Genomic DNA, 20,064 nt, shown 5'->3' on the forward strand with positions numbered 1-20,064 from the left:
TTATGTCTCTGTCATGCCCCAGACCCATAATTTCTAAAACTATCATTATTCTCTTTGTTGTGGCTCAAGGCTGATGCACCACTTTGGAGTATAATTATGTGGGCGCTAACTAAAATTCAGATCCGCAATAATTAATTTACAAGGTCTTGCCTGCTTGTGGCTATGTCTGGAAGAAGGGTTCTGGCATTCTACCACCCCAGACATAGGGCTATGGTGGAGTTGCTAATTGTCTGAGCTGAGCTTTTTCAACTAATTTAGTAGTCATCTTTCTTCAGCTCTTTCCCTGTGCCATACTCTTGCACATGCTGCACACAATGCCTGCAATGTAGCACCAGGACCCTCACTGCTCTCATGCCCCCTCTGCCTTTCCTATTGGCAGCATTATGTTCTCTCTCTCTCTTCCCAATCTTTCGTGTACTCTTTTTGCCCGCAGCAATGCCTTTTGCCATCATTTATCCACGCCTCCTAACTTGATCCCACTTCTTATTTTCTCTCTAAATATAGCATCAGCTGCTCTAGGAAGCTTTTGAAGTGGAAAAGAAACTTCAACTAGGGCTTCTAAAAACATTCGACCACAGTTTCCCAGGTAGCTGATGCTGTTACCAGCTAAACAGCTAAACCTAAATGGTGTGGGTTACAGGGGCCTCAAATGTCCTTACAACACTGAAGCAAGTGCCTGTAGCTGCTTGGGATGCTGTAGACAGAGCACTGTTAATAACTGGAAGGTCAAGATGAGGTTCACATACTCTTTGACCACCAGCAACTTCATGTTTTTTTCCAACTCAACGAGAAATCTGTTCACAGGACTGATGTTATTGGCCCCCGACATTAGGCTCTAGGTAAAGCATTTACTGCAGACCAAATGAGGACATCCCATCCATGTGGAGAGTGCAGCCTCCCTCCCAACTCACTGTCATGTGGAGAGATGTTCCCAGAGAGAGGTGAGCCACTTCTGGTGTTTGTGGTAAGATGGCGATGTTGAACGTGCGGCTCTCCAAACGGGCCTGTGCATCGGCAGCACTGGAAACCTGGAGAGACAAATCACGCTGCTGAGTCCCTCATGTCCTCTTAGGCAGTGCCTGTGTGTGCATGTTATGCTCTGCACCGCCCCACAGGATCTGTCTTTGCATGCTACATGCTCCTGCATAATTTCATACTCCTCTTCATATTTTATTATTAATCCTACTGATTATAAAGAACATGAATAATCATTTAAGACAACTCTGGATAAAGTATAAATAAGAAACACAAAATCACCTAGAATTTCATTACGTACAGTGATTATTAATATATTGATGCAATTCAGCTTAGTCTTTTTCTATGCAGGCATATCAAAGTTTATATCCAATTTATATTACAGTTTTTCGCTCAACAATTCAATTTTTGCCATATTATTAAACATTCCTAAACACATTTTTGATGGCCTTATAATAATGTCTGATTATAAACACATAATAAATGATTTCTTATTCCATTTCCTCCATCTTTACCAAGCACAGGTATCAACACCTGGGTGATAAATGTAAATCTGCTTTGTCATTGCAGGACAAGGCTGCTAACATACAGTTAGGGTACTGTCCACAACATCAGCTTTTTTTCTGCTTCAACAATGCTGGGAAACAATATTCTTCCTCGGTTATGGAGTGGCTCCATTAAGCTCTTCTCCCCATTCTTCTCTTCCTCTAAGTCTTCTTGCAAGAATTATTAATTCCTGTAGCCATATGTAGCTGCATTAACTCCATATGACAAGAAGTTGGATTTCTGTAATTCTCTGCAGCCCTTCCATGGTGTCTTCTAAAGTTACAGAGAAACTGTCACCTTCATCTGTATCTGGACCACGTCAGATGTCTGGGATCACATTTCAGAATGTCTTCACGTTTTCAAGGATATGTCTTCTAGTGTTGCTATAAATAACCATAGCTATAAATCACTCATCATCTTGTAGGGACATAGCCTTCTAGTAGCTACTTTGCAAAGACTTGCTTAACTTAATACTTACAGATGATATATGATTATTCCCTTTCTTAAGGAAACTGGAAGTCTAAAATAGGAAGATCCTACAAAACTCCATGCAAAAATTCAGTTAATAGACAAGTTTATTTTGCTGCACAAAGTTTCTGAAATCATGCCTTTAAAGTGTCTTCAAAAACTTCATGAAAAAAATATGCCATGAAAAACTATGCATGGTTTTCAAAAGTTGTGCCAAAATAAACTTATTGTCAACTCCATCGTTCTACTAACTCTTCAAGGGACCGTCTGGTTAAATAATGTGTTAAAGTCGCAAAGTTAGTACATGGGACTAGCTTAACAATCAGGTCTGCCAGGTTCATGAGCTTTATGCTGACCAAGATGACTCACTTAGGTAGCCTTAGGGAATCAGAAGAGGGATAAATGGTGTAGGATAAAAAAGGAACAGAGCACAAGGCAGGCAGTGAAATGAGGGGGTTTTGCAGGGCATGTCCATCAGCAGTCGGCTACCCTGTAAGGAGTGAGATACCCTGCACCTTTCCAAGCCCTTTCCTCTGAGGCTGTGTGAATGTGATGTGAATATACTCAAAACAGGGCTCCTTCCTACATCCACAGTGACTGTCAAGGAGCATGCTTTCCTTTCTCCTTTCCATCTCTATTTTTAAATGGCACTCACGTTACATAAATCCCAACTCTTACATGCAAAGTAACAGATGGAAAGCACTGATGGCTCATGACAGCACATCAACATTAAAATGGAATTAAATCCATGCAATTCATTATACTGTATTTCCTGCCTTAAAGAAAAAGGAAGAGAAATAAAGAACAAATCATGGGTAGAGTCTACTTTTTTTTTTCAGTTTAAAATCCTTATGGAGCTTACAATAAGAACAGGGAAAGTTGTTAACCTTTGCATTTCAAATCAAAATTTGGGTGCAGCCTATAAAACAATGAGGCTTTAGGAATAAACACACCAAAATGTTTATATCCAGGGAATCTTATTCCCAGAGAATTGTTTCATACTTGTAATAAAGATGCTGTGTTTGCAATCATGTTCTGAAATGCCTTCAGAGGGAGTTTGCAAAGCATGCAAGAACACTGAGCTCACCACCACATAATTATTCCCAGTTATAACCAAAAAATAATGACCTCTTTTTATCCTAGTTGGCCTGATTCTGAAGGACTTCTGGCTATGTGGCTGGCTTTTCAAAGCCATTCCCCAAGGATGATTGATTGTCTATGCCAAGGATATTCTAAAGAACAGCTCACACACCTTGAGAGCCATTTCAAATAAGAGTTCCAGACACATTTTCAGTGAAAGGTGTGAAGGCAATTCAAAGGGAACCACTTTGCAAAGAAGAGCCTTAAACTCTACTAAATTTGTTTTCAAAAATAGCATCAACTTTTGCTATTTTAAAATTAATTCATCTTATCTTTCTTTTGCTCCCTTAGTAGCCAATTTCTAAAGGCCATTAAGTATCATTTTGAGTAGGTGCTTGGAAATCTCTTGCAGAGAGGAGCTCCTACTGGTAGCATCCTTTATCCCAGCAAAGGTGGAGGCATATCCAAGGATGTGGTCGATTGAGCTGACTTCTTTTGATTGACGTCTCTGCCTCCCTTCTCACACAGTCTTTGGTGCTGGCTGCTGTTCCCCAGATGTGACAAATGCAAAGTTAACTCACGCAAAGGGCACACAGCATTTGCCCACTTATGGGGCATTCAATGTGCTCAGTGTCATTTGATTTTAATGGTTTCCTAATTTACTTTGCTGCACTTCCTGAAAAACACGTTTTACATAATACAAACTAGGTAAGAAAGACACATGCGCAAGGCATGGAAGCAGAGCAGGTGGTAATTGTCACAAGGTGTGCTATCGGTTAGTTTCTTCCAAGTTGGATTCCTTTATATGAGAAAAGTCTTAAATTTCAGGAGACAACTGATGAAAGAGCTTGTCTTTTGCGACACTTCACCAAGTTGCTTCTCTATAACCCAGCTTACTTACTCTTTGTCATTTCTAACTCCTCATTGGTTTGCGTTTTTGTTTAAGTCTTTATTTCCAAATTGTGCTTGTCAGAGATTTGTTTCACTTTATTGGTCTTTTGAAAAAATTCATGGTTTGGAATCATCTGTCAGTTCTAATATTGTATAATTCATCAATTCCTCCATTGATCTCTATTAATTCCTTCCTATTGTTGTCTGTAGGTTTCCCTTGTGGTTTTCAAGTTTCTGGAGTTAAACATTTAGTCCACTTATTTTTTGTGCTTGGTTGATCGATAATAAAATCTGCCATCAGTCTTCTTCTCAGTATAATTTTATGCACGACTTTTAAGTTTCGCTAAGCCATTTTCTTCTCAATATATCTTAAGTTTATTATCTTGATTTCCTTTAAGACATAGCAATTATATGAGACCACTGAAAGTACCGTAAGTACCATAAATTTTTGCTTACTGGTTATTAGTTTCTAATGTTTTTATTTCCTATTTTAACATTTCTAAGCCTTATTAATTTCTATGTTAGTAGTGGCCAGAGAAAGGAATCAGTATCTTTCTTGTTTTTTAATGATTCCCCTTATGTTTGGATATTTGATCAATTTGTATAAATGCTGATCATGCTGTTCTTACTATGTGATAGGCAGTATTCTGAATGCTTTACTTACATGAATTCATTAAACACACAATTACTTTTCAGACACAATGAAATTGAAGCATAAAGGTTTTGTCCAAGTAACTTGTCCAAAGTTTCATACCTTAATAATAACAGAAACAACACCTAAACCCACTGAGTTTGGCTGTAGGTCCATTATCATAAGATAGTTAATAGGAAAAAAATACCCAAAAGATTGCCCTCTCCATACAAGAGCTTTATATTTTTAAGACACTTTTGAAGACTTTAATCATTTTTGCTGGAGGCCTTTCTGCTAGGAACTCTTAATATATGTGGGATATATATATGATCAACTTAATAACTGGCCTGCTATGGCCTTAGTGAATTCAATATGCCACCTGTGGTCACCTTGGCAAGGACAGCCCCAACAAGTTCACAATCTCTCAAAACTATTAATTACACATGACCCCTTCCCACCAAAGATGATTTTTCCCCAGACTATGGCAGAAAAGTGTCCATGTTGAGCAACAAACAAGGGTGATGTTTGCCAGAGAACCTCTACAGTGTTGGGCAGCCCAGCATACCTGGAAGCGGAAGGAGTCACTCTGGGCAGAGGCTCCTGAGTGCCTGTACCACACGATACCTTCATTGATGTCCTGTTGGGTGAAGGTGCTGGTGGGGGTTGCTGTCCTCCCATCGGGCAGGTGCTGCCCTGCATTGGCAGGGCTGTCCGCAGGCATGTTCAGTAGTAAGACCACCTCGCCTAGCAAAGCACAGAACCACGTTAGCAAGGGTTCCAGTTCTTCGCTTCCATCTTAGCTCCTTGCCTCCAGCACACACCCTGAAAATGATGCATTTATTTACTTTTATCTAAGGTATACAAAAAATTAGGTGTCAATACGGAATTCAATAAGATCACCAAATCCACCTTTAAACACAAGACTGGAGTCTTTCAGCGAACTAAGCTAAAAGTTATTCAAAGGCAATTCATGTGTGAAGTTGCTGATTTGTGTTTATTAACATTACATTAAAAATCCTAAGAGTAGCAATCATTGTAAACTAAAACTCAGAAGCCAGTTGCTGCATAGATTAATTTCTACCAGTAATGCTCTATGTTAAAAGAAAGCAGAAAGTTCACATTTAAGTACAATGGAAAATCAGAAAAAAAATTCAGCAAAATTCATGGGAGAATTCTGCCCTGTTTAAATAATAAAAGCCACCTCTAAAAGACATATGGCAGGCATGAAACTATAATGCTTCACGTAGTGGTTTACACTCAGGTCTACCACTTCCAGCCGCAAGAGCTGACCCCTCTACAAATCTCTTTTCCTCATTGGTAGCGTGAAAATGTTAGAAATTGGACATAAGTTGTCTACGGCCATACTACCCTGAATGCGCTTGATCTCGGAAGCTAAGCAGGGTCGGGCCTGGTTAGGACTTGGATGGGAGAAACTGGACATCAGGAATCTGAAAATGTGATATTACCTCACTCCAGGAAAAGACAACAAATGCTGGGGAGAAAGTAGGGGAAAGGGAACCACTGCACACTGCTGGTAGGAATGTAGGTTACTGTAGCCATTTTGTAGGAAACAGTATCATGGCTCCCCCTACCCCTAATTAAAAAGGGATCAAACATATGACCCAGCAATCTCTTACTGGTTACATCTCCCAGAGAAATGAAACTCCCTGCATCACCATGTTTATCATAGTACTATGCACGATAATTTTAAAAAATGCAAACAACTTGTGTCTATCTGTTCATGATGTGACCAAGAAATGAGGTCCACATCCATGATGGAATACTACTCAGCCACAAAAAGGGACGACATATTGTCATTTGCAATGCCAAGGATAGAATTGGAGGTCATTTGTGTTAGCACAGATAAACATTGCATGCATGATCTCACTCACAGGTGGAGAACTCATAGAAGAGTATAAGGGTGATTATCAGAGATGGGAAAGAAAAGGATGTGGGAAGAGATGAGCAAAGATTGATCAAAGGGTACTAAGTCATACACAGAAAGTAAGAAGGTCCAGGGTGCTACTGTGCAGTGCCTACACATGATGCTAAGGTGCAATATATTTCTCTCTCTAAAAAAAGGAAAAGAAAAAAAAAAACCTAGAGAAATGGGTACTTAGTTGGCCTTCTGGTTAACAGGTTGCTCAGAAAGAATCCTCCAATAACATAATGATGAGGTGTGAGTCCCAGCTACACTCCTGAGTACGACTTCCAGCAGTGTGCAGCCTTAGGAGCAGAAATGAGGGCTTAGGTAAATGGACCCCTGCCTCTCATGTGGGAGACTCAAACTGCATTCCCAGCGCCCAGGTGCAGCCAAGTGGGCTCTGCATTCCCAGCGCCCAGGTGCAGCCGAGTCGGCCCTGGCTTCCACAGGCATCCAGGGAATGAAGCAAAAGGTGGGAAAGTAATTTTGTGTGTTCACTCTCTCCCCCCACCCATGCTTACCTTTCATGCATACTTATTTTTTTTTTCAGAAAAATCCCTAAGAGATAGGATTTGGGTCATTTTAACCACAAAGAAACATTAAATTTCCTTTTAGGCAAATTTATTTATCCTTTCTAGATATCATGTGCTGTATACCTATACAATGTCTATACAGAAATATATATATATGTATAGCAAAATATCATGTGGTAACTCACAAATACAATTTTTGTGTATCTATGAAAATTTTTAATTTACAAAGAAAATGTATCCAACAATAAATTTGAAAGAAGCCATGTTACTCCTCTTCTAGCAAGAAACACAGGGGTGGGAAGAGAGAGAGGAGAGCGACTATGCCTATACTATATCTTTTTTTGAAAAGGTTCTATAAGAGGATATCCAGATTTAAAACTCTGGACATATTGACAATTGTTAGTGCATTTTGATCACCCCCAGAAAAATTCATTTTCATACTCAACATAAACACTCATTCTAATATTTATATGTAATAAATTCAAGTTAAAAAGAAACATGTCATGGATAATGAAGTACTGAAATAAGAGAAAAAAATCACTCCTCTTCGTTATGCAATCATGTGCAGAACCAACTCATTCTAGTCCTGTTTCTTTTATTCTTTTTCACATGTATCCAAGTCAAAAATTCCATTATGAACCTCTCCTGGTTCAAATTATGTTTCCAACATGCTGTTGCTAGACATGGCTTCCCGGGATGTAGACTGTGTGAATACAGTTGCAAAGTATGCTGACAGGCAATTTCCACAATGAAAATATACAGAATAGAAGACAGAAAATATTCAAATGCTGAATTCCTGGCAACTCTGTTATACAACATAAGAGTAAAGAATTTTCCTAACAAGGTCTAGTGAAATAAATCTGTCCTATAAAAGAGTCACTTTTATGGTATATAGATTAACATGAGCCATTGGATATGAGCTACTTCCATTAATTTCAACTATGATTGCCGGTGTTGGTGCTAGGCTAGTCAGGGTTAGGATTCAAAGATAAGCAAGACAAAATGCCTGCTCCTGCAGATCAGCCACACAGGCACCTGCGAGGCTGGTTTTCCTGTTGGTGAATGGCACGAACTGATTTCCAACATACAACAAGTGCGATCAGAATACAGATGCTTACAAGGTCTAGAAATCTTGCTAATGAAGCTCGACTTTGTTCTGTAAACATGGCAAAAACAGTAGCTAACATGTGTGTTAATAGTTTGACTGATTAGGAGATTACTAGAAAATCCAGAGAGGTGGCACCTGAGTTAGGGAAGACTAGAAAGAAAGAAACACAGAGAAGCATCTGAGGAAAAGAACACAGTAGTGCTTGACATAGCCAATTGCAAAGGTGACAGGGGACGGAATCAAGGAGAATCTCCCATTCAGTTGGGTGCCTGGATGCCACTGATGGACTTAGGGCAGGCTATCAGGTGGCAGGGAACATGAAACTCAGTCCTGGATATGTTGAATACAGGTGCCTAGGTAATAAGTCCATGAGCAGAAAAGGGGAAATGGAAGGATTTTGTGGGATTAACTGCAAAGAAGTGGGAGATAAACTTTTGTGTGGTATCTCATCTCCACTTTTATCACAGCAGAATGACAAGGAGACAATATATGTATGAAATTCCAGGATTCAAAACCATCAAGTTATCTCCATTTGTGATCTCCTCGATACTGAAGTCTGCATTATAACCACGAACTTAAACGAGATTTAACAGCTTTTAAGAACTGGAATATCATCTGAATCTCCATGGGTTTTTTTGAGATTGGGATCATTTGTATAAATGCTTTCTCACACCAGGATAAATAATGGAGATTTGGTCATAAGTTATATTAAGTTGATTTTCCCTCAGACGATACTCAAATTGCTTTGTTAAAACCATCTCATTAAGTTCACTTTCAGAACTGTGAAGTAGCTAAAAATACAATCATTAAACAGCTTATCTAAACTAAGGTTTGGAAACAACGGTGGGTGTGCAAGAGGATGAATTAAATCTATGTATATGCCACACAAGCAATTTACATTTTGATGCACTCCAAGGTCAATTCTTAAAAATCTGTCAGCGCAAACTGAATACTTTACAGTGATGTGTGGATACATGGTAACCAAGGCTTACAATTTCACATCACTGGGATAAGATGAATAAATAAGTAATTTCTGTTAAGTGGGTTCTGGTTTCCACCACTCTTTCACTCCTGAATAATTCCTAAGGGTAACATAATTGGATTATTCCTAATAGGGAACTCACGGTACACAGAAAGATCATATTTCTAGGAAGAAGTTAATTAAATGAGTTTTAACAGGAAAGGGTCACAGTGAAGTACATACAACATTTATCAAGCCAAAAAGGCAAACTTTTATATGCTTAAAAACCATTCAGTTCAGCATTGTTTTATGTAATACTTCAAGGATTACGGGATTATTTCTAAGACGTCGAGAGACTTAGCTTTTTGGCTTTTAGTGATCAAGACAGAGGTAGAAAAATTAATACATCAAAAGAGCCGTAAAGTTGTAGAGATGAAAAGGACTTAACAACCATCTAGCTTCAAATCAGCTGTTGAAAGTATGCTGAGAACAGGATATTTACTTAAAATGTAAAAAGTAACAACTTTATGGGGAAAAATGTAGCAGCTACAATTTTAACCAAGCAATCAAAGTCAATGGCAACAGCAGAAAGAGGGATTACATCATGCATCTGCTGATATGATGCACTGAGAAAGGGAAAAAGACACTTTAATATGATAAGGAGAAAATATTAGACAAGCCTGGATTGAATGAGATTCTACAACTCATTTGACCAGCACTCTTAAAGTGTGTTGAAGTCACAAAAGTCTGAGAATGTAACTGCTGCACATCAATGGAGCTCAAGCATGAGAACTAAATGCATGTAGGGACCCTTGATTGTGCTCAAAAAGGACATTTGTAAGAAAACTGACAAAAATCGTAATAAAGTCTCCATGAAATAATTAATAGTATCAGCTCATTGTTAATTTCCTGCTTACACAAACTGTTCTGTAATCATGCAAGATCTCAGTCATAGGAGAAAACTGGGGCCAGTATTGTGCTATAGAACCATCTCCTGCAAAACCAACATTGCATATGAGTGCCAGTTGGTGTCCTCGCTGTTTCTCATCCAATCCAGCTCCCTTAGAGTGGTGTAGGAAAAGCAGTGGAAGATGGTGCAAATTTCCAGGGCCTTGCCATGGATGGAGCTCCTGACTTACGTCTGGTCCAGTCCTGGCCATTGGCATCCATCAGGAGAATGAGTTAGTGGATGGAGGAGCTCTCTCCCTTTATTGATCTATTAAAATTAGATCAGGTAATGTTCAAAAGAGGTATAAGTGAAGTTCAGAGCCTGACACTTGAAATCAAACTGACATTTATTAGCAAGCCATTTTACCTCAGTTTTTAAAATCTGCAAAACGAAGTTGTATTGAAGCTAAAAATTTAGGTATTTTGCAATGGAATGCCACTCAGAGAGTTTGTGGTAACATGAAGGGACTAGAAGGAAGTTATGTTAAGTGAAATAACCCAGGCACGAAAAAACCCACAAATATCCACATGTTCTGTCATTTCTGCAAGCTAGAGAAGTTTTCATGAAAATAAACAGAATAGTTATCCTTAAAGCCAAGGAGGGGGAGTGACCCAGCAGGTAGAAGATTCATTGTCATTCCCTCTTTCTTTTTCACATTCACTTTCTGTTGCTCTGTTTTCCCCCTCTCTGTAACTGCTTTTCAAATAAGTGAAGACATAAATAAATAAATAAATTTTTTTTAAATAGGGAAAAGAAAGTTTAGTTCATTGAAATCACAATCTTTCTATATGGCACTGTTCAACATCCAGTCCTAGACTGCTGAATGCAATGGCGAAATCAGGCTGAAAAGCTAAAAAAATAAAAAGTGGGGGCAGGGGAGGTAGTTACCAAATTGGGGGTCATCTTCCGTAATCTTGTAGATGATTTCCTCCGCACTGGTCCCTGCAGCTTCAGCCTTTAGAATCTTGCTGGTAATCTGCAGCATCCCCCCTTCTGGGACCCACACCATTGAGTTGGCCACGAGCCGAAGGCCTCTGTCATTCTAGAATAAGAGAAACGTGAAGAAGTGGGTCCAAGTAAGAATAAAATGTGTTCTTATTAGGTCCTATTGCTGCTAAACGTCATTTTAAGAGAAACATTCACAGCTTAGAGCCCCTGTGGTAGTAAAATACACCCACGTGCTTACAAATATCTCTTGCCTTTTAATTTATAATTAACAATGTTTTATGTCATTCATGAAGACCGAATCTCTCCATTTTGTTCTTTCACGTATCCAGCTTTCTATCTACTCTATCCCTACATACTGCTGAATCATTCATTAGGCATCTCTTACAGGCCAGCTCCTTTGCTAGAACTCACATACAAGCAGGTCTGCAGTAAGAGCTCAGGATCAGAGACTAGATCTGCTGGGAGAACCACACATAATAACATAGATGCTCACAAGAGGCACTCTGTGAGACACATGAGCATGGGACTATGGGAGAAGAGAAAAGGAAGTTTCAGAAAGATTTTCCCAAAGAAATGTCTTTCATCCTGAGTAATAAGCAAAAGTAGAGCAGTATGGAGTCAGATTCCAGGCAGAGAGCTCAGCTTAAGCAAAGGAGAAGCTATGAGAAGATGCCCTGTGTGTTTAATTAAATGTCCAAATGACAGGACTGAAGGGCTGGGAAGGGGTGATTACAATAGAATAAGAAATGACAGTATCTTAAGGAAGGATAGTAGAAGCAGAAATCACACTGAAAGTCTATTTCTCCTGCAAGGCCTGGGAAGTCAACAGGTGTTGGTGTTGGTATTTTCATGGGGAGTAAATGCGATGCTCAGATCTGGGCTCCAGACACACTCCAAGGGCAAAGGGGGAGGTGGCTAGATGTAAATACACCTGGAGTTGTCAACTCCATTTAACAAATTCCTGTAACGGATATTGGGAGAAAGGATGAGGACCTCCGAGGGGGCAATGGCAGTGGGAAAAGAGAGAGATGAGATGACAGAAACACCACAGCAGCAGAGCTGGCAGGCCTTGATGGCCGACTGAAAGTGAAGCAACAACAGCTGGGAATAGTGGGCCAGAGGAAACTTCCACCCCCACCTCTGGTTAGCACTCCTGAGAAGGCAACCATTCTAATTGCTAAAGCTAATGTCATTAAAAAGGGCTGTCATTTCTGATTTACACAGTGGATACCCTCTCCCAGAGCTTCTCACCCCAGCCAAAAACTAGATCACTAATCATTTCCAGTTTGTTCACACAGCTTAAAAAATACCCGTGAATTTTGGTATTTCAAAGTAGACTGCTTCCTAAATGATTATTATCTTCAAAACGCCAACAAGCAGAAAAGTGCAAACAGCACACTCAGGAGGAGACAGAGTACAACAACCACTCTTATGTCATCACTTGGTCTTTGAGGGTATTCCTGCTTTGAAGACAGTTGTGGCCTTCAGACAGTGCCCAGGAGACAGGCAGCAAAGCTACTTTATATTCTGACAGGGGTTCAGGGAAAAATCCCAGAAATATGTCTCCTTTCACAAAGTAGCATATTATTTAAAAAAATAATGGGCACCCACTTCAGTTTTTCAGTACTTAGAAATCTCTGTAGGAGCAACAAGTTCTACCTTAGTTACAGAGATTGGTCTTATGCTAACAACCCTATTATTGGATGAAACAGACAATGTGGTTTTCTATGCTCTAAGCAGGTATCTAACCACCATGACCTACCCGCATGCACCTCCCCAGCCGGCAGTCTCACTACCAAGATAATTCTCTCCAACTCTTGTGTGAGTGTAACTATGAAACAGTACACCTTGCAAAGCAATTCCCAGAAACCAGCATCATTTGGAAGCTTCTTAAGAAGTTCAGAATATCAGCCTCCAGCCCTGGATCAGAAACTTTTGAATCAGAACCAGTGTTATAGAAGATCCTCCAGGAAATGTCCAGAAATGTAAAGAATGAGAAGCTTGGTCCAGGGAGAAGCGCCTGTGGAAATTCACAGGTAGGCGCATTTAGAATCTTTATGTTAATTGCTGGATAAGGGCTAATCCCCATTGCAAAATTATTTGTTTACAGTTCTTAAGAAGAAAGAAATGATACTTAAATGCTAGGACAAGAGTATAATTCTTGGACACCAACTAGATGACAGGAGGTTCCAGCCCTCAAGTCTCTACAGAAGTACTTATTTTAACAACAATTCACAATGATGAAATCTTCATGGGACACCAGAAGTACAGAAGGAAATTTTCAGCATCTTGGTAGAACAAATAACAACATGCAAGAACAGATGCACTGATGAAGATAAGAAGACAATTTTCTATTTCCCCATAACCCCCTTTCCTAAGACAACGCAGCTCTCAGCATGTAAGAGACCATTTTCAGAGTTCAGATTCTTCTCCAGATTTTTCAGCCTTGTGGAACATTGGCCAAGAGATCTACATTTTTCCTCACCTCTGCTAGAAACTGGAAAGGATTGGCCTGATGGAGCAGGCTGGCACAGACAGGAGCAGAGCCTAAGGGTTCAAGGCAATCACACTGCAGACTTTACTAAACAGCTGGAATGCCTGACACCTGGCTTACTGCAAAGAGCCTTGTCAGTGAACTCATGAGATCTCATTTGGAGGTCTCCCACTTGCTAACAAGAATCCATAGCTCTCCTTAAACACACACACGCACACATACACACATCCATGGCCAGTGCTTGTAGTTCTCCGCAGGCAACACACGAGTCCCTGAAGACAGGAACACAGATAGCATAGCTGGCTTGCCTGTTGCATTGGAAGAAGGCACACAGTCTTGAACCCTTTGAAGCCTTGCAGGATCAAGAGGGCATACAATAACAGCGTCTCTTCAAAAGTTGAACAAGCCAGGCAGTAAAGACAGGAGGGTTTTGTTGATGGCTTCTCCAAATGCAAACATTATGGGCTCCTCAAAAGCATCAGACAAAGGGCAAGAAACGCAAACATTAATGGAAAACTCTCACAGTTTGGGGAGGAAAATTTATATGATCCATGGGGCCTAAAGAAACCCAAATAGATTTAATGTCAAGAGACTGTCACCAAGACACATTATAATCAAAATTTCAATAATTGATGACAAAGGTAATCTTGATAGCAGCAAGAAAAAGTGACCTGTCCCACACAAGGGTGACTACCCATGGATTGATTACTCCGCAGAAACCTCGAGGGCCGGAAGAATGGAGAATACCTTTAAAATGCTTAAAGACGAAACTTTCAAGCAAGAATACTTTACCAGAAAAGCTGTCCTTCAGAAATGAATGAAAGAGACTTCGCCACACAAGCTCTAGCAGAGTTCACTCCTCTAGCCCTGTCTCTATTTATTTGAAAGAGTTACAGAAAGAGGAGGGGGGGAAAGAGATTTTCCTACTGCTGGTTTATTCCCCAGATGGCCACAATGACCAGCACCAGACCAAGCCTAGGCCTGAAGCCAAGAGCTTCACCTGGGTCTTCCATGTGGGTGGTAGGGCCCCAGGCAATTTGCGACATCTTCTGCTGACTGTCCCAGATCACCTGCAGGGAACTGGATGGGAAATGAAGCAGCTGGGACACCCCAACACTCACATGGGATGCCAGCATCATGGGTAACAAATTTACCCATTATAACACAATATAGGCCCCTCAGTAACTACTTTAAATGTAAACGGTTTAAATCACCAACCAAAAAACATGGGGAATATGAATGAACAGAAAAACTAGACCAAGCAATAGATCATCCTCAAGAGACTCACTATAACTTTAAGGACATTCATGGGTTGAAAATGAAGCGAGTGATGAAGCCATTTCATGCAAGTAAAATCGAGAGAACAGCAGTGTTAACATCCAGAGAAAACAGACATTAAGTGAAACAAAGTCACAAGAGACAAAGAAGATAATACATAATGGAAAAGGAGTCAGCTGATTTGGTAGATATGACAACTGTAAATACATGCACTTCCACAGCAGGTGGAATCATGGCTTGCAATGCTGTCTTTTTGAATCAGAGGGTCTGTTGGAGTCCCAGCTGCTCTGCTTCTGATTCACTTCCCTGCCAAGGCAGCAGAAGATGGCCCAAAGTGCTTGGGCTCCTGCCATCCACGTGAGACACACAGATAAAGTTGAAGGTTCCTGGTTTCAGACTGTCCATTTCTGGCTATTGTGGCCATTTCGGGAGTAAGCCCGTGAGTATTACATACATATGGGTGTATGCATGTTATGCATGTGTCTTTCCCTCTGTCACTGTCCCTTTCAAACAAATGAGTCTTAAAAAAAAAACAGAACATCCAGACAGAAAATAAGTGGAAACAGAATACTTGCAAAACACTGCAAACAGAATGAACCTAACAGCTACGTACAGCACATCCACCAGGAACAGAATTCATACAACTGCATATGGAACATTGCCCATTTTGGGCCACAAACAAGTCTAAACAAGTCTAATTCGTAGAAAAAAGTGATACACAGTTACAAATAAGTAACAGGAAGAAATTAGAAAATTCACAAGTATGTGAACAACCTGAATAGCCAATGGGACAAAGAAGAAATCAAAACAAAAGCAAAACAATATTTTAGGAGCTGAGGCTGTGGCATGGCAGATAAAACGACCAGCTGCAGTACTGGTACTCCATAGACATGCCAGTTTGAATGCAGGTTGCTCTACTTCTGATCCAACTCCTTGCTCATGTACCAAAGCAGTGGAGAATGGCCCGAGTGCTTGGACCCCTTTGCCCATGTGGGAGACCTGGAAGAAGCACCTGGCTTTGAACTGGCTCAGCTCCAACCAATGCAGCCACTTGGGACATGAACCAGTGCACAGAAAACCTTTCTGTCTCTTTGCTTCTCTCTCTCTCTCACTATAAACTTTGCCTTTCAAATAACACATAGATATTTTAATGAGAAAAAGTTAATATGTAGCATCAAAACTTACAGAAACAGTGAAAACAATACTAAGAGAAAATTTATAGTGATAGATGCTTAGGCTAAGAAAAAAGGTCTCTTTCTAAAAAGATCAACCTAAATTTACTTGTCAAGAAACTAGAAAAATAGCAACAAAGGCTAACATTTACAGAAAGAAAAATTCAAAATACAGCAAAAGTAACTGAAATACAGATCAGAAAAACACTAAAAAAACAGAAACAAAATTAAAAATTGATATTTTTGAAAAATAAACAAAACTGACAAAATTTTATTTATACTATACAGAAAGAAGTCTCAAATATATAAAATTATAAAAGAGGAGGCATGATAACTGATACCACAGAAATAAAAATCATAATAGACTATTATGAATAATTATATGGTAATAGATTAATCTATAAAAATAGACAAATCTCTAGACACATAACTAGTAAAGACTGAATCATGAAGAAACAGAAATTTGGATAGAGCTGTAAGTTATAGAGTTACCTGCTCTCTCACGTTTATTGCATCATTATTTATAGCAGCCAAGATTTGGAATTAAATTTAGTGTTCATCAATAAATAAATGGATAAAGAAAATATGGAATACACACGCATATAATGAAATGTATAATGGAATATTATACACCTAATGGAATGTTACACATATAATGGAATATGTTATGAAATATATATACATCCCATATAATGGAATATGGACATTTTGCAATGTGTTACAACATGGATGAGTTTAGAAGACATTTGGCTAGGTAGAAGAAGCTGGACACAGAAAGAAAAAACTGCGTGAGCCCACTTACAGCTGGGATCTAACATGGCTCAACTCACAGAAGCAGAGTAGAAAGGCAGTCACAGGGGCAGGAGGGACGTGGAAATGGATTATGGCCAAAGGGGACAAAATTCAAATTCAGATTTTACCAGGTAAATAAGTTCTGGAGATCTATACAGCACAGTGTCCACAGCTAACAACAGTGTATAGAATATTCAACGTTTGTTAAGTGAGAATTTATGTGTTCTTATCATAAAAATGAGTAAATAAATAGTGCTATAAAGGAGGCAGAAGGAAACTTTGGGATATGGCAAATATGAGTATATCCCTGATGATGGTGACAAGCTCACAGGGGTACATTTATCACCAAATTTATTCAGTTGTAAACACTAAATATGTAGCATTTTTATGTATTAATCATATTCCAACAAAGCGGTTTAAAAGGAAGTATAAATCTTTCCATTCATAATTAATATTTTATTCAATTAGGCATGGAGAAAGGGTTTTGTGCCATATTTTCTATAGGCAACTGCAGAAAGTCAAATTTTAGCCCTATTTCCCCAGATTGCTCCTACATTTAGGAATTCATAGTCTTGTATGTTTTTTTCCCCTTTCTTCACAATGGTGCACATATCCTTTTTGGTTTAACAAATTAGCTATATTACCAGTTGAGTAGTCTGCTCAGTGACGTTTTATGTTTTTTCCAAAGTAACACAGTTTCAGGCAATGAAGTCCCAATCAGTAAAACTGGGGTTGTGATTAAAGTCGTGCTCTAAATTAAATAGTTCTTCTAATTCATTTCATAGGACAATAGGCACACAGAAATGCTGGTAATAAGGTTGAGCCATTACTTAATGTATTACAAGTAAAAATATTAATGTTGTAAATCAGAAGTAAAGGGCCCAAATCTATCCATTGTGGGAAAAATCTCATAAAAAGAATGAAAATTCTCTCCCCTCTCAAATTAATGGCTTGGCCACATATGATGAAATTCAAGCTAAATTAATAGTTACATGAACCCAGGCTAAAATATTCAAGTCAAACTTCATATAAAAAATTCACTATTTAGAAAATGACTAGAATTTGATATAACAGTAACCCTATCATTCTATTTATTTAAAAAGGAAAAAAAACTAAACCCACTTAATCTGTAAAGTGCTCACTTGCACTACATATGTTAAAATGCAGTCTTGTAGGACATTATGAACTTTATGAAAAGAGTAAGTGTGAACTTGAGGAAAGAAAGGTGAAATTTACCAGCATGAAGGAAGAGGGAAGAAAAGTAGAACTGTTGTTCTGAGTTGTTAACATGTGTGTGAGCCTCTGCACCATGTAGATTTCAGTTGCTAGAGCTAAACGGTTTTGAGCAACACATATTTTCAGTGTATCTGTTGAGACACTGACCTGAGCAAGCTAAGTGATCTTCCACAAAGGTGAACCCCTGACCCATGACAAAGATTTGTTTGTGAAACAGATTGCTGATCCATAAAATGAAGCACTGTTATACATCTGATATTTTCCATTCTCAGAAACATCATTGTTATTAAACTAATTGCAAGCAAATCAGTGAAAGGTAGGCATTAATGTCACCGAGGAGCAACAACAAGGCTTTGGAGCTGTACACAGGCATTGCCAGGGATCCACAGCCAGAAAGGACCAGCAGCAGAATTTTCCATCCAGTTCACAGCTTGACCCTTGGAGGCTTTTAACATGAAAGCAATACCCGGCTGCACAAAGTAACAGCTACAATAACAAACACCAGGTCAGAGAGAGCATCAGATTTATTTCCTACATGGAACAAAAGGCTTGATTTCAGAGGCACCTTAATTAATGAAAGGAAAGTAATTCCTGGAAAGCCCAGATATGGAGACAAGCACCTGCATGGGCCTCACTTTTCCCTGCCCACAGTTTAGCTCTTATTAAATGCTGAACTGTTTTAGAATCATATCTTCAGCAGGCTTGGGTTTGGTAATCCCCCCAGTTAATGAAAGCCTGTTCAGCAGAGCATTCTTTATTACTTTTTAATCTTTTTTTTTTGCCTCCTTCTTCCAATAGGACATGTTTCAACAGCACTCTTGGTTCTATTTTCTTTTCAGCAGCTCAGCATAAGCCTTTAGATAGCAGTCAAGTTTATTCACTGGGAATGTAAGGTTGAAATCGCCAGTTTGGACAAAATAATTCAGAACTTGAAAAACAAGGGCAGAACTGGCAGCTCCTCTCCCTAATCCCAGTTGGGCCAGACCAGCATTGGCAGAGCTGCCCATGTGCTCCTCATCTGATACAGACACAGGCTAAAGAGTAGACAGGTACTGGCCTCATTCATACCTTATTCACCCATCAGGCTCCCACAGTGTGTCCTGATCAAAAGAGTTTACTGGAATACTCCCTGCTCTCAGAAAGCTTCCTTCCTTGCTTCCTCACCAGGTTAAATATTCTGTTAAATAATATCAGGATTAATATGCATTTCCATTCACAGGGACTTAAACTGAGGCACTTTCCCACCCCCAAACTGGACCATTCCATTTAAGCCACCAGGTAGACATCAGCCAGTAACAGGTCACTTATCAGACTTAATATCTAGGTGGCCCAGGGGTAAGAGCTCTTGTAGCCCTCTAGAGAAATCAGTGTTAAAAATGAGATGAATTGTACCTGACCACATGTCTATGACAAGAACATAAAAGCTGAGTCCAAATTTTCTACTTGGGCCCAGCAGATTTTGGAATATAAATAGCCTCAATTATAATGAGTTGAGACTAGAAGGAAGATTACAGGAGGGCTGGGGCCCAGCCTGCCCAACTGGGAAGTGGAGAAAAATGACTTAATTGCTGTCTCCATTCTATCCACTAAGGGAATAAGAATATAAATAGCTAAAAAACTGAAAGGTACTGGGTAGAATAAAAGAAGTTTTTGGGTGAAGAGTAGATAGAAGGTGCATTTACAATGAAATCAGAGCCCCAACATTAACCTATCTGCACATAACACTTGTAAAAAATAGTCTAACATAACCTGCAAGTTTTACAGTCAGATATCTCATCAGCACATTCTGATGGATGCTGAAACTTCAGGTTTACTACACCAGGCCCCGGGCTTGGAAGGCAGTTTTAGGTGAGCTCATGGACAGGGCAACCCAGCACCATAGGATGCAGGAAAGGGGAAGAAGGTGGACAACCTAAGATCACTTTTCAGGAACAACACATCATCAACATGGACGTGACTCACTAGTTACAAGGACTGCAAGGCTGCCAAAACTCTCTGCCTTGTGCCTCATTTATAAATTAAATCTGTTTTTGTTTGTTTGTTTGTTTGTTTGTTTGTTTTGGTAAGCAAAGCAGCGA

At 39.4% G+C, this 20,064-nt stretch overlaps 1 protein-coding gene across 1 annotated transcript in view; it reads right to left on the reverse strand.

Moving 5' to 3' along the window:
* FRAS1 (Fraser extracellular matrix complex subunit 1) overlaps positions 1–20,064 on the reverse strand; it is a 277,676-nt gene that overhangs the window by 115,660 nt on the left and 141,952 nt on the right. The window contains exons 29-31 of the mRNA XM_058666643.1: positions 10,955–11,108; positions 5,157–5,335; positions 912–1,028 (exon numbers count right to left, since the gene is read on the reverse strand). Of these exons, the coding sequence (XP_058522626.1) occupies positions 912–1,028; positions 5,157–5,335; positions 10,955–11,108 (450 nt within the window). The remainder of the gene's footprint in view (positions 1–911; positions 1,029–5,156; positions 5,336–10,954; positions 11,109–20,064) is intronic.

Source organism: Ochotona princeps, chromosome 7 (assembly GCF_030435755.1).
Source record: "Ochotona princeps isolate mOchPri1 chromosome 7, mOchPri1.hap1, whole genome shotgun sequence".
Lineage (NCBI taxonomy): Eukaryota > Metazoa > Chordata > Mammalia > Lagomorpha > Ochotonidae > Ochotona > Ochotona princeps.